General features: G+C 45.8%; 1 protein-coding gene across 1 annotated transcript in view; it reads left to right on the forward strand.

Annotated features, from left to right (window-relative positions):
* The window catches only part of CLSTN2 (calsyntenin 2), a 528,546-nt gene that overhangs the window by 387,129 nt on the left and 119,087 nt on the right, over window positions 1–22,330 (forward strand). The window contains exons 3-5 of the mRNA XM_081804133.1: window positions 13,148–13,343; window positions 13,970–14,178; window positions 21,333–21,482. Coding sequence (XP_081660259.1) covers window positions 13,148–13,343; window positions 13,970–14,178; window positions 21,333–21,482 — 555 coding nt within the window. The remainder of the gene's footprint in view (window positions 1–13,147; window positions 13,344–13,969; window positions 14,179–21,332; window positions 21,483–22,330) is intronic.

Here is a 22,330-nt window from a genome sequence, read left to right on the forward strand (position 1 = left end):
CCATCCACGTCGTTGCAAATGGCAAGATCTCATTCCTTTTGATGGCTGCATAATATTCCATTGTATATATATACCACATCTTCTTTATCCAGTCATCTGTCGATGGACATCTTGGCTCTTTCCACAGTTTGGCTATCATTACATTTATTTCTATGGGAAAATTAGCTTTAATGATGTATCCTATTAATTATGTAGAGCAAGACTGTCCAACAGAAATATAATTCCAGCCACATACATAATTATTTATTTTCTAGTAGCCGCATTAAACAAGTAAAAAGTAAAAAGAAACAGGTGAAATTGATTTCAATAATCTGTTATATGCCCAAAATATCCAATATTATAATTTTGATATGCTATCAAATAGAAAACTATTAGTGAGAAATTTTTCATAAAAAAGGTTTTTAAATCTGATGTGTATTTTACCTTTATAAGACATCTCAGTTTGGACTCTGAATTTTCATTGGAAATATTTGGTCTGTATGTAGATTTCATAATTTATGGTTGAAAAAACTGATTCACATACCCAAACATACTTAAAAGTTTTTGAGTAACTGAATTGAGCAACTGTTCTTTAATGAACAATTCAAATGATAAAAATTAAATAAAATTTAAAATCCAGCTTTTCAGTCACACTAGCTACATATCCAGTGTTCAAGGGCCATACTGGGGCTAGTGACTTCCACCCTGAAAAGTGTGGAGTAGCGCATTCAAGAAGGTGTCCTTCGAAGGGAAACTTGCATTCTGTGCCTATCCAAGTTCCTAAAGACACTGTAGATGAGAAAAATTCAGAATGAATTACAGAAAAAAATAAATTTTAAAAAATTGGGTGGAAGCAAACAAAGCCTTCAGGTTTGATTGGGTTAGAGCTTCTGACTGGTTCAATGTTGAGGCTGTATGTGAGACCCCTGTTTTGACACTGAGAAAAAGGAGACAGGAAGAGATTCCAAAGATTTTACCTGTCAGTATGCTCTATACCCATTCTATTTTAATATTAGTCTTCAGGTCTTCCTCTGGTTAATTGAGGAGTTTATAATATTCAGTCTTTGTATCTTGAAAACTCATTAGCACTCATTAATTATTTGGTCCTCACAATCCCAGATTTCAAGATATGTTACAAAGCTATAGTAATTAAAACAGTATGGTACTGGCACAAAAATAGACACATAGATCAATGGAACAGAACAGAGAGCCCAGAAATAAATCCATGCTTATATGGTCAATTAATCTTCAACAAAGGAGGCAAGAATATACAATGGGGAAAAAACCGTGTCTTTGATAAATGGTTCTGGGAAAACTGGACAGCTACATGCAAAAGAATGAAAAGAATGAAACTGGACACACACAAAAATAAACTCAACATGGTTTAGAGATCTAAATATGAGACCCGAAATCATAAAACTCCTAGAAGAAAACCTAGTAATTTCTTTGAGATCGGCCATAGAAACATTTTTCTAGATATGTCTCCTTAGGCAAGGGGAAAAAAAGCAAAAATAAACTACAGGGAGTACATCAAAATAAAAAGCTTTTGCACAGTTAAGAAAACTATCAACAAAACTAAAAGGCAACCTACTGAGTGGGAGAAGGTATTTGCAAATGACATATCCGATAAAGGGTTAGTATCCAAAATATATAGAGAATTTATACAACTCAATACCAAAACAAACCAACAAATAATCTGATTTAAAAATGGGCAGGAGACCTGAATAGACATTTCTCCAAAGAAGACATGCACATGGCCAACAGACACATGAAAAATTGCTCAACATCGCTCATCATCAGGGAAATGCAAATCAAAACCACAATGAGGTATCACCTCACACCTGCCAGAATGGCTAAAATCAAAAACACAAAAAACAGCAAGTGTTAGCAAGGATGTGGAGAAAAAAGAACCCTCGTGTGCTGTTAGTGGAAGTGCAAATTGGTACAGCCATGATGGAAAACAGTATGGAGATTCTTCAAAAAATTAAAAATAGAATTACCCTATGATCCAGTAATTCTACTACTGGGTATTTACCTAAAGAAAACAAAAATACTAATTCCAGAAAAAAATATCTATCTGCTCCCCTATGTTATGGCAGCATTGTTTACAATAGCCAAGTTATGGAAGCAACCCAAGTGTCAATCAATAGATAAATGGATAAAGAAAATGATATATAGGGGTGCCTAGATGGCTCGGTCAGTTAAGTGTCTGCCTTCAGCTCAGAGTCCTGAGATGGAGCCCCACATGGGGCTCCCTGCTCAGCAGGGAGTCTGCTTCTCCCTCTCCCTCTCCCTCTGCCCCTCCCCCTGCTCATAGTCTCTCTCTCTTTTTCTCTCAAATAAATAAATAAAATCTTTAAAAAGTTTTAAAAAAGAAAATGTGATGTATATATATATATAATAGAATATTATTCAGCCATAAAAAAGAATGAGATCTTGCCATTTGGAACATGGGTGGATCTGGAGGGTAAAATGCTAAGTGAAATCAGTCAGAAAAAGACAAATACCATATGATTTGATACACATGTGGAATTTAAGAAACAAAGGAAAAAAAGACAAAAAACAGACTCTGGGTGGGGGATGGGTGAGATAGATAAAGGGGATCAAGTATACACTTATTATGATGAGCACTGAGTAATGTGTGGAAATGTTGACTCACTATATTGTACACCTGAAACTAATATAACACTGTATGTTAACTATACTTCAATTAAAAAAAAGAAAAAAAAATTTGGTTCTATGGATAGCTCCTATTTCTGAAATCATGAGCCCTGACTCTGATTTTAAGAGTCATAGGCTTCTGGACACCTCAGCATCTCCTAAGATTCCCTCCCTGCAGGAGGTAGATGCTTACAAAAACTTTGTTGATGGAGATAATTGGAGAATGGAAGAGGGCCATTATATATGCATAGGACTTTTTCATTCTCCAGGCACTTCAACATCCATTGTTTCCCCTAAAGGCCAAGTAGGAGTTAGCTGAGGTAGATTCCAAGTAATGACTGTGGAGTGGGTCTGACTGAACTGAACCCAACAGCTGTGGGCAAACACAATCCCTTCATTTTTAAATAAGACTCTCCACTGTCTTTGACAATCCCCCATTCCTGCTTGGCAGTGAGGAATGTGTCTCTTCCCATCTGGTAATTGCATCCATGTCAGTAATTTTTGAGACACTGGAGTTCTAAAACATTCTTGGCAAACATTAAAAATCCAGCCATGATGAACTCAGTCCCTATCCTATTCAGTGTGGTTTCCTTGCTCCCTCCCTTCTCCCTTCTGACCTCAACTGTGGATACCTGGGGATCAACCAGCGAGGTCAGCAGGAGGGCAGGGAGTCGCTCCCACCAGCGAGGGCACAAGGGTGGGACTAGGAAAGAGCTGTCTCATCTACCAGGCACGGACCTGTGCTACCCTTCTGCTAGGAACAGAAGCCCGGAAATGCTATTATAAAGAGGAAGGCCTGATGGCATCTCTAGGCAGGGTCTTGTCCCAGCAGAGATGTTCAGGCTGAAATTCAGTCCTCCTGGCAGCAACAGCACTCCTCTGTGGTAGCTACATGACAGCAAACAACTGCATCTGGAAGGATTTAGGGGTGAGATTGACTGACCGTCATGCTTTGTGTTCTCACCACGCCCAGAGAAGACACCTGTTACAGCCTTTGAGTACTTCATTGCACTTAACTCTTTGTACGTCTGCCTCCTTTTCCTGTCTTCAAACACAGAGCTAGTCTCTGGTTCATCCAGATCTTCAGCTGCTGGCCAGGCAGGTCAGCACATAAAGAGATGCAGGTTGTTTTCACCGTAGACCCAAGTAAGTGCCGGGTCCTTTGCAAATGCTCAATTAATGTGAGCTGCAGTGAATTTTATAAATTATTATTCACTCCATTTCTGTTTATTATGCACGTCTAGGGAAGGTTTGCTGAGTGAATGATGAATATAGCACATGTTTGTACCTGGAGTCCTTCAACTCCAGACTGTTGGGCACCAGGCAGAGCAAATGACTGCCGGACATCTCTTCAAGTTCTACTTGACCTAACTGTGATTAGCTGACCCAGGGGGACTTCTCCAAGTCTCTCAGCTTATATATTACTTGTATCATTTTTTCACTCAACAAACATTGCCAAAGAAGGAAAAATGCATTGTCTTCTTTGGTCTTCATAAATTTTCCAAAAGGAGGGGGATTTTGATTTCAGAACATAGGAAAATGACTTTTTAAAATTTATTTTTATTTATTTATTATTTTTTTATTTGAAAGGAAGAGAGCAAGCAGGGGGAGTGGCAGAGGGAGAGGGAGAAGCAGGCTCCCCACTGAGCAGGGACCCCGGGATAACGACCTGAGACGAAGGCAGACACTTAACCGACTGAGCCACCCAGGCGCCCTGGAAAATGACTTTTTAAATAAAAGAATATGTTTTATATTGCTCAATACTAAGTAGACAGAAAGCTATAAATGGTGACACCTCCCCTCCCCCTGACTTCGGTGTCTAATAGGAATAAAGTAAGTCGTCAATATGCATTTAGCTACTTGCAGGCTTGAAAGCAGGATTTATTATTATCGCAATAATAAAAAGCAGATAGACCTTCACACTTCCCAGAGTGCTTACGCATTTCGTGTGTCAGCGCAGCCTCATGGCACCTGTTCAGGATTTGGTGTGGTCATATCCTCAGTTGTAATGAAGAGGAACTTAGGAACCAGCCAAGGTCACACAGCTGAGAAGAAGAGAGCCGGGACCCCAACCAAGGTCATCTGCCTGCCACCAGACACGTGAGGGAGCAGCAAAAGCAATGATCCATCAAACCTTTCCCTTTTGCTTTCTACTTTGGGACATTCTAAGTTTTTATCAGGAGCAAGAGGGCTTAAAATCAACTCTTTCTTTTAAGGTATAGATTTATTTCTCAGTTCAACCCTAACTTGATATTCCGGACATGATTGCCTCTTGATATGATTAGTATTTATCCTTTCCCATTTTATTATACTTAAAGTGACTGCACATGGCTCCAGGTAGCGGGGTAGAGCACACTTTACTCATCGTACCCCCCCCGCCAAGCCCTCTGGCAGCGCTGTCTGTGGTCACGGTCTGCCAGTGTGCATGCTGGAGCACACGGCAGGCAGCGGACAGCAGGTGGGATCATCTTCCCGCTGCAGGCACCTTGCCAATCTGGAGGAGAAGCCTTTACAAGATCTATCATTTTCCTCAGGTCTGGGGCCACGGACCTAGCCTGGTGCTAGCTCCACCAGAAGACTAGCTGCATGCTTCAGGTAGAGTGTTTCTCAAGGGGGCACTATCACCATTTTGGGTGAGATGGTTCTTGCTGGACTAAGACTGGCCTGTTCAGAGCAGGATGCTTAGCACTCCTGACTCTTGCCCAATAATGGCCGCTAGCGACCTCCAGCTGCTGCAGAGCAAAATCAAGGAGGCAAACGGTGCCCACCCACCCCAAAAACCCGACCTGTGAAGCAGTACTGGCCTGGATGAGATTTTGCAGACATGGGATATAGTCGCAGACTATATGTTCAGGAAACCAAGGGTATGTAAGCCGTGGCTGGTGGGTACAAGGTGGGTCCTGGAGCAGACAAGTTTTGAATGATTCCAAATATTTTTGCTGATGAAATCGTCTCCACATTCAGCCTCTTCACTTCTCAAAAGTGAACAGGGAGTTTGCCAGAGGTGTGTGACTTTTCTTCAATATCATGACAGGGTTAAGAGCTAACATTTATGTAGGACTTACCTTCATAGCAGGCACTATTAAGTGTTCTACATGTGTTAACTCATTTAATCCTCCCAACAACCAAAATTGCAATGAGGTGGCTATGACTGGTATCATCCCATTTTACAGATGATGAAACAGGCACAGAGAGGTAAGTGACTTGCCCAAGGTCACACAGGTAATTAACCAGAGAGGTAGGATTCGAGTCCAGCCTCTCTGGCTCCAGAGCCAGATTGTAACCATCCATGTCTGGATGAAGATCTGGAAATGAGATTTCTTTCCCCCCAACATTCAGCTATATAGGTGAGCTCACTACAAAGGCTTCAGCTGTGAGATAAAAAACATGTTGTGTTGCTCTGAGGTTGGGAGTTCTCTGAGAGATGATGGGCTGTGTTTTAAGCATCAGGAATAGGATATGGAATCATGATCTGGGTGGAAAGTGTGCTTGGTAAGTTACAAGAACAGACTTCTCAAGTTTTTTGATCTCATGACCCCTACACTCATAAACATTATTAAGGACCCGCATGAGTTTTTGTCTATGTGGGTTATTTCTATCGATGTTTATTATAGAAGAAAGTAATACTGAGAAACTTTGAAATCCTTATTTTAATTCACTTAAAAACAACAATAATAAATTCATTACATGTTAACATAAATACCATACTTTGACAAAAATACATATATTTTCCAGAGCGCCTGGGTGACTCAGTCAGTTAAGCATCTGCCTTCAGCTCAGGTCATGATCCCAGGGTCCTGGGATGGAGCCCCGCATCGGGCTCCCTGCTCAGCAGGGAGTCTGCTTCTCTCTCTCCCTCTGCCTACCACTCCCGCTGCTTGTGCTCTCTCTCCTTCTCTCTCTGTCAAATAAATAAATAAAATCTTATATATATATATATATATTTTTACCAAAACAAAATAAATTAGTGAGAAGAGTAGCATTGTTTCCAGTTTTGCAATCTCTTCAATGTCTAGCTTGCTAGGAGACAGCTAGAGCCTCATCTGCTTCTTCCTCAGTCTGTTGAGATACGTTGTTTAGAGGAAGTATGTGAAGAAAAAAATATGGCCTCATCTAGGTATGTAGTTGGAAAAGGGAGGAGTATTTTAAAAATCTTTTCAGATAACTATAGATATTCTTCTCTGATAACAATACCTGAACTCCATAAGCAATCGTTTCTTAAAGGTTAGTTATAATAAGGAATCTGAAATCATGTTAATGAACTTATCATATACTGTTATATTAGAATCCACTGGTCTGTCTCGCACTTTGAATGGATCTTTTACCCATCCGTGACTGTGTAATACTATACATTGGTCATTTGGAAGATACTGATTCACTGGCAAGCAGGTCTTTCAAAACTTGACGTATTTCATTATATGGTATCCCACAGTCACATTCATTAATATCACTAACCATCTCATCACAAAAGTATTAAATTGTGAAAACTTAATGTAGCAGACACGAGTTTTCCAAAATTGAAAGCTCTAATCTTATCATTGGCAACAAATACTACGGGTTCTTTTCCTGGAAGTGACAGGCTTACTTTACAAAAAAATCTGCCGCACACTGCAGTTTGAATAAATGTGGTTTGTCCGTCAATCATTCTTTCAAGTAAAAAAGGCATTCTATGAAAAAAGGTCCTAGTCCAGCTCCCACGCAACTCACACAAAAGCTTTTCTTAGAGACACACTAGCATACTTTGCTATGCAAGGTGCTGTACGAATGCTTTCCATTTTGTTACGCAGAATATTAAAAAGATGTATACTCGAGGTTAGAGATTTAATTAAATTAATACTATTTACTGCATTATTCAAGTCATTCTCAAGTGAAATTGACTTTTTTTTGGACTCCAACTCTATGTGGTAAAGAATGCAGCTAGGTGCCACTAGGGCATCAGCATTTTTTTTTTAAGATTTATTTATTTATTTGAGAGAGAGAGAGACAGAGAGAGTGAGAGAGAGCACAAGTGGGAAGGGGGGGGGGAGAAACAGGCTCCTGCCGAGCAGGGAGCCTGACCCAGGGCTCGATCCCAGGACCCTGGGATCATGACTTGAGCCGAAGGCAGACGCTTAACCGACTGAGCCACCCAGGTACCCAGGCACTAGCACTTTTATTCACCATTGCTTTTCTACCATCAGTGCAAATATCACCACAGTGAAAAAGTCAAGAAATGTCTTAATGTTAATAGCATGGTCATTTTGACTCTGTGGAGCCCGCAGCAGGAGTCTTGGGGATCCCAGCAGTCCACAGATCACACTTGGAGAACCACTGTCCTATACTGTCACACTCACCCAGTGATAAGCAACAAGAATGAACAAAGAGTGTGCTGGATTCAGAATCAGAGGACCTAAATCAGTCCTTGATCCACTCCTTACTATCAAAGTGACTTCGGATGAACCACTTAATCTGAGACTCAGTGTCCTCATCTGAAAAATGGAATCAACACAACCTATTGTTCAAGGGTATTCAAAGTTAGGCACCAAGTACATTCTAAAAATCTATTTCATTCACCCATCAGTTTCATTCATTTCCCCCAGAATCTTATGGGACGACTTAAGAGACAGCTATGTCAGTGTTTGGGGGGTGTTGGGAGGTGCATTCCTGTGGAAGAGAAGGTAATCGTGAGACAAGGGTGCTGAGGTGGGGAGCCATCATGCCCCACCCCGATACCGCACGAGTCCCTCTTCTGGTCTGGCCTCTCAAGGGGGCAGCTGGGGGAGGCCGAGTCCAGCCTCCTGAGACCACGGCCAGTGCGGCTCACAGCCAGAGGCCCAGCAGCCTGGTGCTAGTGCCCTCCCTTCCCCGCAGAGCCCACTGCTGGCCCGGTATGCCCGCCCGTCTGTGTGCTGCTCTCCTACCCAAGGACGCGTATCAGAGAGCCAGATTTTAGAAGTGATATTTTTATATGGAAACCACCACTTACCACGATCCTTACAAACTTCTACTTTAAGCACATCACCCCCCCACACACACTGCAATCATTTATCAGTGATAACAAATTCTAGTGGCAGACCTCACAAAAGGTGGAGACAGCCCAGTGAGTCACACACTGACGCTGGGAACTGCAGTTTGAAATATTCTTCCCCCTCAGCACGCCATCCTGGGACCTTTCTTCCGCAGATCCTCTCTCAACTTGTGGTATTCTTAATTTGCTCTTTGATGTCATTCTAGGTAAAGACAAATTAAAATGTTAAATTATGAGCATGAATTTTACCATTCATCTTTGTACTATGCAATGCCAGTTTTAAATGCAAATATAAGAGCAGTTAACTGCTGTGCAGAGTCTCCCAAAATTACAGAATTTACATTTCATAGCTCATGTATGCATATGTATTTCATTCTTCACCAGAGCAGTGTAAATGCCACATGAACACAAATGGAACTCAACTGTGTTTATTTTGCTTCTTGATAGGCACGCATTTTATCCACACTCTCTGCCCTAGGCTTACTGGTAAGAAGGACAGCCCCAGACACAAGGAACCAGAGGCTGTCCTTGCTGTCCTCTTCTTCTCTGCCATTTCCAGTATAATCGATTGACTACTACAGGGAAGTAACGTGAGTGAAAAAAGATAACACAGGTTCTTTGGTTGGTCATGTGTCTTAAAACACCCCTGCCTTCCTTCTGCATTCAAAACAATTGTGGTTCAAACAGGGTGGTCAGCTCCCTGCTTCCTCAGTCATAGACATCACACGCTTAACTTCTCACTCTCAGTCCACTGACCCTCCCACACATCGTGAGCACTCTGGAATTCTGTGCTCACTGGGCATCCTGAGCACTATATGTAAATGGAACAGCAAGAACAATGAATCTATCTCCTCTGCTCATGGACATGCTGCATTGTCCCATCAGAATTCATGTGCGAAACACAAGTTCAAACATAAAATTATTAAGAATTTCAAGATGGGGGGTGCCTGGATGGCTCAAGTCAGTTAAGCGTCTTTCAGCTCAGGTCATGATCCCAGGGTCCTGGGATCAAGTCCTGCATCAGGCTCCCTGCTCAGCGGGAAGCCTTCTTCTCCCTCCCTCTGACTCTCCCCACTGCTTGTGCTCACTCCCTCTCATGTTCTCTGTCTCTCTGTCTCTCAAATAAATAAACAAAATCTTTAAAAAAAGAAAAAAAGAATTTCAAGATGGTAACAACAGAGATTTAAATCCAGCTCAGGATCCTCTTAAGCACAGAGCACTATGTGGCTCTTGGGTCACATGCCCATGAAGCTGGCCTTGCCCATGGTCTGTGCTCCTGCCACATGGGCCCTGCAGATCCCTTGGGCGAAGGGCCCTAGGGATCTGCTCCCCTCCCTGAAGCTCACTTGCCTCCCTCCTGGCCTGGGCATGTTCCTCCTCCTCCTCCTGTGATCTATTAGCTCAGCTGTCACATCCTTAGGTAGGCCTCCCTGCCCGGCTGACAGGTCAGAACTTCCTCTGCCCGTGGAGCTCTCCTTCAATCACGCATCATGGTCACCCTTCTTCGTTTAGGGCTGTGAGGATCAGATTGCTCACTGTCCTCCCACTGAACTGCCAGCAGCATATAGGCCGGGACTAGGTCTGGTTTTGCTCCTCAGTGTGGCACCAGGACTGGGCACGTGGTCCCTAATAAATATCCATGCAGTGAACAAATGAATGAAAAAATGGATGACTGTTTTTGCACCTGGAACACAAGTGTCAGATAAAGAGGTGGGATAAATGAGCATGGCCTGAATTCTAGTGTTTGTTCCCAAGAGGCTAAATCCTGTCTCAGTCCGAGCTGGTGAGACTCCGTGAGCATCCTATGGCCCTTGTTTACTTGCTGTCTCTTCTAGGTAATGAGTGCTTGACAATAAATAGGCTGTCCTTGCTTCTTAAGGGATCCAAGTCCTTTCCTTTGTGTCTCCGGGCCCAGCACGGTGCCTGGCGCTTACTTGGCTCTCAGAAAGTTCTGGTCTTATTGAACTGAACTGAGCTGGACTTAGATGAAACGTGTGGCCCTGAGGCTTCCTGTGTCTCTCCCTCCCCCGTGTCTCCTTTTCCTCCGTCCTCTCCTTCCCTCTTGTTAAGGATTTCTGAGTCTTGAGAACCACTTTAGCGGTGATCAAATATTTCTAACAGAAAATTACCCTCATTTATTTTCGGTTTAACTCGACTCTTCAAAGAAAAATGGCATGATTGGTCCTCTAATTATGTGGTGGTTGGGCACTCCAGAGACTGCCCCAGAACCAGGTTGGGCACATTGGTTGATAATATTGCCATATTGGCATTGATCTTGGGAATGTAATCACAAGGCAGGTACTTCAGAAGTTCATCCATTCAACCCCAGCCAACTCAGAGCAGAAATTAAACAGGAGAACCAGACTAAACCTGCTGTTCCGCCCTGAGGGGCTGCAGAGCTAACCTTGTCCGAGAGCCGGACAGCGACGCCACTGATGCTGAGCAACAGTGGCCGAATGGGACCCGTCCTTCTTGTTAGGCCTGGTCTGCAACCTGCCTGTCTTGTCCATTATTCTGCCCCTACGTCTGAGAAATGGCCAGAAGGGGCTGTAGTGAAAATGGAGTGCCCATAATGAAATTGAGGATAGATGAAATAATAAAAAATAAAAGCCTAGAGGTAAGACGGGTATTGATTGACCATCTCAGAAAACATTGTTAGTAAGAGATCAGGGCATGCTTCCTGTATGTAAAATGGGGGATTTCTCTCCAGAGTGAGACTTGAATGGGAATATAGAATGCTACTGGAAGCGATCCCAGTGCAGCCCCCTTGAAGTTATGGGGCTGCTTACAGAGGGTGCCATTGCCATGGAGTAGAAGGGGCATGGCTCAGGAGTCAGCCATACCTGGGGCTTCCACCGACTTCAGCTCTGTGACCTGGAGCAGGTGATAACCTCTCTGATTCAGATTCCCTTTCCCTTCCTCCTCCTCCTCTTCCTCCTCCTCCTCCTCCTCCTTCTTCTTTTTAATTTTACAAATTGGGATAACACCCCTGCCTCCAGGTTTGCAATGAAGATTGAATAAGGTCACCTGGGTGGAGATATGGAGCTCGGTGCCTGGTGCGGAGCAGGGCTACAATCATGTTACCCCTTCTCCCCATGGTGTCAGGAGACTCTTCCTCTTTGAAACAGCTGGCCACGCCTGGACTAGAGGCAAGAAGACACCTGGTTGCCCTCAGAGTGAGGACCCCCTTAAATTGTGCACACTAGGCCCCTCACCCTGGTCCCAGCAGTGTGGGGGGACAATGTCAGACCAGGGTTGGGGCATCGCAGGGTAGACGCCCTCCCCCTACACCATCTCCTGGGCCATTTTATAGGTGACACAATTGAGACCCAGGGTCAATCTAATTTGACCACAGCAGCAAGTATGTGGTAAACCCAGGATGTGACTCCGGGCCTCTGGCCTCCAAGTCTTTGTTTTACCCCCCAGTAGCCTAGAGCTGAGCTCTTTGCTGCCTGTGGCATGTGATGCTCCACACACACCCCACCCCCCGCACCATCAATGGGTGACATGGTCACCCCAACAAGACAGGAAGAGAACGTGTCTTAAGTTTTCAGTCATTCCCAAGGCACTTACTACAGAGCTTACTTGCAGTCGGGGTTCAAGAAATAAATATCCATCAATTGAGAAAAAGTTGTTTGCACAGCCTTATAATTTTAATGCAGAGAAATAGTTATAATACACATTAACCCAGCTGAGGGGGAGAAATACATTAATTTCACAACATGTTCAGCTCTTTAAGAAGTTAGCTTTTCAGGCTCCACGGGGATCTGGAACTAGGACTCACCCCCACTGTTATGAGAGAAAATTGCAACTGAGTGGTGCCCCTCTCCCCACAGGGAAGAGGTGGGTGGAGAGACGGGGATGGTGGAGGTAGGGGGAGCTGGCTGCAGCAACGTGGGGGCGTTTAAGCCAGGACAGGATAGAGCAGTGCTGCTCACATTTAGTGAGCAAACAAATCACCTCACCAGGGGCCTGGTTAAAAAAAAACAATGCAGATTCTGATTCAGGAGGGCTGGTGGGTCCCGGGGGTCTGTATTCTTAATAAGTTCCCCACAATGCTCTTGCTGCTGGTTCAGAGGGCAAAACACTGTGAAAGCTTTGGCCTTTTCCTCTTTCCTCTGCAGTCATTTATCTTGAGGCTGTGGGCAAAAATCCTTCTTCTCACACTGGGCAGAGGGCAAGTGGGAAAGCTGCTAGGAAAAGCAGCAAACTAGGACAATCAGCCAGCCCCCCACCCCGCCCCAGCACCATGACTCCCCTTTTTCCCTGCCGGATACACTGTATGGGTGACATTTCTATGTGTGAAACACTTCAATTTTACCATCCTTGAAATGAGCATGTTGGGCTGGGTCTCCGGAGGCCTCTTCTTCTAGTTTGACAATTCTTTGTGTGGAGGAAATGGCCTGGAGGTTTTGGGTTTGCAAATCTGTCCAAGAGAAATTCTGTCTTCAGTCTGGCAATTCGCAGGATCCCCATTCACTGTCTTGCATCCTTCTGCAGGGGAAATTTGTGCCTTCAGAATCCACGGCCAGGAGCTGCCCTTCGAGGCCGTGGTGCTCAACAAGACGTCAGGAGAGGGCCGGCTGCATGCCAAGAGCCCCATCGACTGCGAGCTGCAGAAAGAGTACACATTCATCATCCAGGCCTATGACTGTGGCGCGGGGCCCCGGGAGACGGCCTGGAAGAAGTCACACAAGTGAGTGGCCCGGCAGGGCTCCCTGCACCCCTCCCACCCCCGCCCACACTGCTCCTCAGGTGTGTATACCCCGTGGTCACACCACGGTGCTCCAGGCTGCTCAGCCGCTTCCCTGCGCTCAGGTGTCACTTCCTCCGAGAAGCCTTCCCTGAGTCGGCCCATCCCTGCAGACCTGGCTGGGACCTTTCTCTGGGTTTCTGCCATGCCACACGCTTGTCTCTGTCCCAGAACTTTTTAGTTTGGGTTGAAACTCTCTCCCTTATGGAGTTTGGCTCTGAGCCTCACACGGAGTCAGAGTGGTTAAATTCTTACTGAAAGGAAGAGAGAATGAACAGAGGAGGAGTGAATAAGGGAAAGGGGAGGTGATCTCCAGGGGATCGGTGCCCAAAGCTGGGTAGCAGGGAAGGCCAGAGAAGCGGCGGGTTCATCTCAGGACCAGGGAAGGGACAGGAGACGGGCTCTCCAGTGGGAGGGTGGACCGAGCGCTCAGACAACAACCATCCCGAATAGCTGTGGTTTCTGTGCAATCTCAGCGCTGGGACCGGAGTCAGTGCCCATGGGAGGTGTGGGAGGACAGTGTCATCCTCCCTTTACCACCGCCTCTTCCTTCCTGTGTGTGGTCCCAGGGCCGTGGTCCACATCCAGGTGAAGGACATCAATGAGTTTGCTCCCACCTTCAAAGAGCCAGCCTACAGGGCGGTCGTGACAGAGGGGAAGATCTACGACAGCATCCTGCAGGTGGAGGCCGTCGACGAGGACTGCTCCCCCCAGTACAGCCAGATTTGCAACTATGAAATCGTCACAACTGACGTGCCCTTTGCCATTGACAGAAATGGTGAGTGTCCTGAGAGGCCCTCAGTGCGGGGCGGGGAAACACCTCCACCACCCCCTCAGAAGGCCAGGTGGGGGCTCTGAATGTCCGTGGCAGGTGATGACTCCCTCGCCATCCGTGACCCGGGCTCTGTAACCCAGAACTCAGTCCCACGCTAGAGGGGATGGCCTCGTATTGTTAGCAGCACAGCCAGGTCTGAAATCCCCCCAAACACCTCAGAAACCTACTCAGTGCACACTATGTGTAGAACTCGTAATGCCACACATCTGGATACTGAAGACAGGTTTTCTGGTAGAATTTTCCAATTGCCATGCCATCAACTCGGCCATATCTGATTCCCTTTCCTCTATCACCAATTGTGACATCACCCCTAAGCCCAGTCATCTGCTTCCTGCTCTCAGACCAAAAAAACAAAAAAAAATGCTAAAAGAGAAAGTAGAGATTTTTGGAAACACCTTCTGCGCTTAGATTCATTTAGGAATCTTAATGGGCTTGCCAATGTCCTTTGGGAATTTCTACCGTAGTGAGAATGAGGAATGAATGAAGCCTCCCACCATACCCCAATCCAAAACTGAACTTACTGAACTGAAAACAGTCCTATAAAGCCACTTGTGTATTTCCCCATCACCATTAATAAAAAAAACTTATAGTGTAAACAGCTCAGCCAGAGGCCCAATCAACTCAGCCCACTTTAAATGCAATTTTCAATAACTCCATGTTAATCAAATGATAATGACTTGCCAAGTATATTATTGAATAGCGTGAGTGAAACAAAGCATCCCCGCTTTGTTTCAAATAGGATCATATAATACTGGCACAAAGATGCAAAAGTTGCAAAACCTGAAGTTCATCTACTCTGTAAATATGGCCTGAGTCCTGGCACGGTGCTGGGAACTGGGAATGGAGGCAGAGTGGAACTCAAAACAGACATGGGCCTGCCCACATGTAGCTTACCATACAGTGGGAAGAAAGTCAAAATAACAAATAGAAAGTCAGGTGGCATTGAGGGTGAGGGTGATGCATAAAGCCTGCCATGAGCCAGGGTGAGGCAGAGGATTTGCTTGGGGCTTCCGGGTAGCCAACGTCTAGAGAGAAGGAGACCATCAGTCACCTGCTTGCACGTCATTAGCGCTTCCAGTGCTCCTTGATGTCAAGACCCGGGAGAAACTTATCCTGTGACCCGGTCTTCTGCATCCTGAGAACTGCAGCAGGTTCTCAGGATGGAAGGGGATGAAAGCCAAGGAGACACCCTCATCCCTGGCCTCCTGTGGTTTATGATCTGCCTTGGACGACGAAAGCAACATTCATAAAACAGACAAAATAGTAATAAGACAGTTTCCTTGTAAAATGATAAAACATGTGGAAACCGACAGTTGCAAACCTGGACATAGCTAGATGCTCACTGTGTGGAACACAGGATCAGTGCATGAGTGCACAGGAGGGTACAGGAGAAAATACTGGACTTTAAAGATTGGTTCAGGATGAAGAGGTAGGTAATTTCACTCAGTAGAACCTATCAAAACTGCTTCCTGATAGCTTTTCCTACAGGCCCTGTGATGTGTCCAGCTTGTCCCCACCACACAGACACATGTCTCACACACATCACATACACACACACGCACACACACACACGCGTGCACACACGCGCACATACCACTCCATAAAACACAAAACAACTGGTTTGTCTTTTCTGTTCCCCTGTGACCAACTGTGTGGTCCCCATGCACAAAAGCTGTGGAATTTGGGGAGTGATGAGTCCTTGGTGAAGAGCAAGACGAGACAAGTGCTGGGCTCTGTGATGAGTGGTCAAGCTCCTCTTGACCGCCTGCCTTACTTCCGGAGAGTCACAGCCCAATGAGAGATGAGATGCAAATCCTTTCATCTGAGGGTAAACTGCCCCAGTCATGAAGATAATTACTCACCTTGATGAGCCATTTCGCTAACATATGCCAATTTATTTCCCTAGCTGTCTCATTAAAAGTGAGTAATGGTCCTTTGCCAAGCCTCTGCCTCCAACATTGGTTTACAACATAAGATGAAGAGGAGAGTGGGCACTCCCAGGGAGTGTGGGCCCCCCCGACAGCGAGGTTTACAAAAGCAGTTCTCCAAGTAATGAAGGCAGGACCTGGGGGCAGACACAGAAACGGCTGCTCCCATTCTAATGAGCTTCCCAGTTGGCCCTGATCCATCACTTCTCCCAGCGACCTTCCGGGCTCCTTGAAGAAGTTCTTTGCCTGCATATCAGAGAAAGTACTGCTGAGTTCGGGGTTCCCTCAATGAAGCCCCATGACTGCAGGGAGATGGCTCCTGGCCCCTCCAACCTTCCAGGCTCTTTGTTTGGGGGAGAAAGACACGAAGCAGGGCAGGAGAGAGGATAGAAGACATTACGTGGATTCCGCCCAAATTGTCTTAACCCAAAACTGAACCTCTTCCTGTCAGAGGTCATCAGCCCTCCCTCTGCTTGAATTCCTCCCCTGTGAAATCATGGCAGGAACCGCCCCTGCCTCCTTGAGGGGTTGTGAGGTCTCAGGGAAGTGGTGCCCAGGGATGATGTTCACAGGGTACCAGGCAGAGAGGGAACGCTCCATTCATGGTGCCACGATCATCAGATATTTACCTGAGTGATTGGGACATGAAGGTTATTCACTCCCCATGGATTTCCAGGCTGAAATTAGGAGCAGGTAACTGAGTTGGTGACATCCACTCCTTCTCAGGAAGTTCTGGATTCACTTCAGGTGGCTTTCCGGCCCCCATCTCCTGGTACTTGGCTGGTCTCTATGAGATCAATAGGGCCTAGATCCTCACTCTCGTTGAATGCATGAAAAAGAACTGAGTCCTAAAGTATAAAGAGCTTGCCTAACAGCACCTGTCACCCTGGTGGCAGAGTTGGGACTAGAGCCCAGATCCCCTGAGCGTTGGCCCCTATGCCTTCCACCAGTGATATTGTCCCCGAACTCCTCATGATGTTTGACGGGAATGCATGGCTGTGGTTTTTAATTTCAGAACTACAAAGTTGCATCTGAATCCTGCATCCATTATTTGTGTGTGTGTGTGTGTGTGTGTGTGTGTGTGTGAGAGAGAGAGAGAGAGAGAGAGAGAGGGAGGGAGAGATCTTTGACAAGTTACTTAACCCTTGCCTCAGATCCTCATCGGTAAAATGGGGATGAAATACCATGTGAAGTATCGTGCCTGTGCAAGAGGTCGGACGCTCTGCCAGCAAGGCTCTCGCTGGCACACGAGGCGCACAAACCGAGCCCTCGGCCCCATCGGGGATGACCAGAGGGAGCAACTGTGTGGTCCCCAGGCAGCCTCTCTTGGCCAGCAGGCTGCCCTGGTGAGTCATGGGACTCTGCCGCCTCTGGGCAAAGTGCTCCCTAGAGTCTGCGTATTTTAAAGTAAATGAAAACATTTCCTTTCCATCCGAATAGAAAAGTAACGCATGCCCTTTGTAGGAAATTTGGAAAGCATAGAAAAGTGGGAAGAAGGAAATAAATCACCTGTAATCCCACCAAAGATAGCCATTATTGACAGTCCACCGCTACTTTTTCTGTGAAGTTTTTTTTAACAAAGTAAGGCCACACTTTCCTTGTTTTTCTTTATCCTCCCTTTTTCACTTGACGTTCAATTATACGGACTTTTTTCCGCCCTTAAGAATACTTCAGGGGGCGCCTGGGTGGCTCAGTTGGTTAAGCGACTGCCTTCGGCTCAGGTCATGATCCTGGAGTCCCTGGATCGAGTCCCGCATCGGGCTCCCTGCTCAGCGGGGAGCCTGCTTCTGCCTCTGACCCTCCCCCCCTCTCATGTGCTCTCTCTCTCTCATTCTCTCTGTCTCAAATAAATAAATAAAATCTTTAAAAAAAAAAAAAGAATACTTCAGAATTACCACTTTTAGTGCTAAAATCATCCCATCCGATGCAGAGACTCCTTTACTTAGCTCTTCCCGTACTAGCAGACATCCAGTTTATTATTTTTCACTGTAAGAAATAATACTTAGATGAACATATTTGCACCTGTATCTGCAATTTTTATCATTTTCCCAGAATCAGTTTCTTAGATGTGGAATTGCGTGCCCCAAAGGCATGAGCAATTGCAAAGTGACTAACCTATATAACTTTCCAAAGGGGTTACTCCAATTTAAATCCCATTGGAGAGAGGGTGCAGGTCAGTCAGCATGCTGGTCTCATTGTCCTTCTACCCTGCCTCAGTTGTTTTTTTTTTTTTTTTTAAAGATTTTATTTATTTATTTGAGAGAGAGAGCACATGAGAGGGGGGAGGGTCAGAGGGAGAAGCAGACTCCCTGCTGAGCAGGGAGCCCGATGTGGGACTCGATCCCGGGACTCCAGGATCATGACCTGAGCCGAAGGCAGTCGCTTAACCGACTGAGCCACCCAGGCGCCCTACCCTGCCTCAGTTTTAAAATACCCTCACTAATGGGGCACCTGGGTGGCTCAGTCAGCTAAGCGTCTGCCTTTGGCTCAGGTCATGATCCCAGAGTCTTGGGATCGAGCCCCACGTCAAGCTCCCTGCTTCTCTCTGTCCCTCTTCTGCTCCCCCTGCTAGTGCTCTCTCTCTCTGTCAGATAAATAAATAAAACCTTTAAAAAAATAAAATAATAAAATAATATAAAATACCCTCACTAATATGCAAGGTAGGTACTGATTGTTCTTTGAGAGCTAGCTTCTACAGGTTCATCTGGACCAGAGAAATAGGCCCAGGAGTCCCTACTCACCTGGGTTAACCGTGGCCTCAGGTCTCCTAAGAAGACACTACTAGGAGAAATCATTCAAAAGTGGGGAAAATAATGCAGTTGTAACAGAAGCAAAATGGGTGGCTTTTTGAGCTTCCAAACATTTTTAAATGTGTGCTTGTCCGAATAGGACTCTGCCGGGCACAATCATCAGTCACAACATTAGACAGGTATATTTGACCCAAGGCTTCAAATTCCAGGCTGCGAAACCCACTGTCACATGCATGAAGCCGGTGGTGGCGGAGAAAGCACATTCGTTTCTGGGACAGTTTCACTAGGACTTGCTAGGATGCTCCACTGCCACACACAGGGCCAGGGATTTCGGCTGCGTGTTTATTTTTTTTTTTTATTTTTTTTTTTTAAAGATTTTATTTATTTATTTGACAGAGAGAGACACAGCGAGAGAGGGAACACAAGAAGGGGGAGTGGGAGAGGGAGAAGCAGGCTCCCCGCAGAGCAGGGAGCCCGATGCGGGACTCGATCCCAGGACCCCGAGATCATGACCTGAGCTGAAGGCAGTCGCTTAACCAACTGAGCCACCCAGGCGCCCGCGTGTTTATTTTTCTACCACGGTCAGTAGCGCTTTGTCTGCTTAATGTCACATGGCTGGTAAGCCCTGAGGCTTCCTCTTACGAAAGGCGGATCTTTTGAAAGCCATTTAACTTTAAAGAAAGGGAAAGGGAAAGCTTTTTGTTCAAAATTCAATTTGATGTTGCCGAAACCTACTTCACGGGGTTCTATTGCGGCGCTTCAACCTGCAAGAATTCCTCCCCTGTGAGGACTGTAACCACACACTAGTTTGCTAACAGAACCCACAGCAAATGTCCCCAACCCAGCACTGAGCTGCTCCAGCCCTGGCGGGGGCCTGGGCTCAGACCCGAGCGCATGGGGGAGAAGGGGGGGAAGCAAGAGCGATTCTGAACACCAGGCACAAGGCCAAAGGTACATCAAACCCATTTTCATTCAGAGACTTTTGATTGGCTTTGTTAAACGAAATTTTACTTAAAATCGGTGGCCGCGATTACGTTTTTAGAAACAGTCTGGAGCAGACAGTGAATAAGTGCTCCTAATAAATGCTCCTAAGTCTCGGGCAGCTTTGTAGGAGATCTCCTCCCCGCCTTCGAAGGCCTGGCTCCCACGAGAGGAGCCCTGCCTGTGGCCTTGGCACTGAGGACCGCTTCACTAGTGTTGGGTGACCGGTGCGTCAACTCCCCCGATCTTTAGAACATGACGTGACTTCAGGAATTCCCCAGGCTTTCTTGCCTTCGTCCCTGTTGCCTCAGTTCACACAAGCCGTAGACACCCGTCAAAATGGAAGAAAGCTTATCATGGAGTTTTCCCTTAGTTTTGATGAACTGTAAAAATATACCTGAATCAGCCATTCCGTGTTTGCTTATTAGCATGTTGGTTTGTTTTTTTGAAGTTTCCATTTTCTTAATTTCACTTCTGCTGAAGGATAATGATAACACTGGAGTTGTAAACTGCTGTCAGCTCCACTATCAGAAGAAAAGTAAGAATGAAATTATTCCCCACAAAGGAAGATTTCACTCTCTTGGAATCAAAAACCGAGAAGTAATGAAATGCACACGGGGCCTTTATTCATGTGAACCAAAGAACCAAAACTGTATTTCAGCAAAAGTAGTCCAATCTGAATTTTGCTCATTAGTGATCAAATATTTATTTCCAAATTATAGCATCAACTTACAGGAACAAAAGCTCACCAATGGCCCAGAAAAATGGTTTGGTCTCTCTGGGAGAAGAAAAACGTCTTTGCCACCAGGGCAAGGAATCTGTTATTCTGTGTAGCTTTCAGAAGAGAGGTCGCACGTTTCCTTATTGATTTTACTTCCTATTTGGTAGCAAAATAATGTGAGAAGAGGCAGTGAACATTCCTGGCGACAAGCCCAGATGTTGAAAAATATGTGTCGGGACATTTCTGAGTCCCATCTTTTTCCCAGAGATTTCATGGCAGATGAGCCTTGGCACCCTACATCATCGGGGACACGACCACATGGGCACACTTTAGGAGGGAGTTTTCTGACAACCCATGACTAACAAACACACCAGTTGGGTTCCAGCTGTGTGCCTGGAATTCCCTAGTATTCCTGTCCCACAGCCCGGTGGCTCCAGCCAGTGGTTCCCGGGAATTTGTCGCCAAGGCACAAGCAGGCCACACGAGGAAGCCATGCCCCCTATTCGCCCTTGTTTGTACGAGGAGGTAAGGAAAGGGGTCATTCCATTCCAGCGAAGGTTAGAGGAGTAGAGAAGGGATTTTAAAGAGCTGCACTAAACTCTACCTCTAAAACGAATGATACGGTATATGTTAACTAAATTGAATCTAAATAAAAAATAAAAACTGCAGTGTGGTTGATTTGATCTGAAACAATTTTGAATATCCCTGTGTCCTCAGGCAACATTAGAAATACCGAGAAGCTGAGCTATGACAAGCAACGCCAGTATGAGATCCTGGTGACCGCCTATGACTGTGGACAGAAGCCCGCCGCTCAGGACACGCTGGTGCAGGTGGATGTGAAGCCAGTTTGCAAGCCTGGCTGGCAAGGTGGGCCATCTCTTGTCAGTCCTGTTGAGTGAAGGCAGCTTGGCTTGGTGTATAGACGGGGCTGACCTGTCCTAAAGATCATCACAACCTATAGCTAGAGGAATTTTTTAAGTGTGGTCATGCTGCTGCAAGAAATAGAGTAGCTTGTTGATTCTTACAACTCCAAGGTGACATATCATCCTCATTTTACAGCTGAGAGTGTCCCAGGCAACTCGTCTACTGTCACGTGCCCCGTTTGTCCAGTGCGCCCTTTCTAAAATCTCATGACACTTTGGAATCAATAGTGATTATTGCACAGTGCTTAGGAGAAAGCACCAGCAAGCCTATTCACTTTATCTAAGGAAAGGAGTCTAGCTGGAATGCCTCAAGTTTGCATCATCACTCCTGGGGCAGATTGTCCTGTTCTTTGGGCTGGCTCAGAAGGCGTACGGGCAGAATGCAGCCTTTGGATGAAGGAGTTTCTCAAATGTTGGTTCTGGGAATGGAGAAGCATCAGCCTGAGGTGGAGGTGGATTTTTGCCGTGGTGTAGATATTTTGGTGTGCAAAGACCGAGCAGGGGTTCAGGTTCCCCCGAGGTGACACAGGTGTAGTGCTGACCTAAAGGAAATGAGGAGCACGAGGCCAGTTGCATAGAGGGATCTCGCAGAGAACTGGATGGTTTATGGAATACCAGTAGCTCTCGTGGTGACGCCAGTATTTCAGTGGCCGGGCCAGGAGCCTGGCAGTATCCCTGCCCCCATTTCGGTGGCTCAGCCACTGCAGTTTCGGCTTCCTGGGTCACTGCAGCTCGCCGGCTGCCACCCACTCGAAACTTAGGGCATTTCACCGAGCCTCCATTTTTTTTTTT

This window comes from Leptonychotes weddellii, chromosome 1 (genome assembly GCF_054177405.1).
Source record: "Leptonychotes weddellii isolate Sample4059 chromosome 1, ASM5417740v2, whole genome shotgun sequence".
NCBI lineage: Eukaryota > Metazoa > Chordata > Mammalia > Carnivora > Phocidae > Leptonychotes > Leptonychotes weddellii.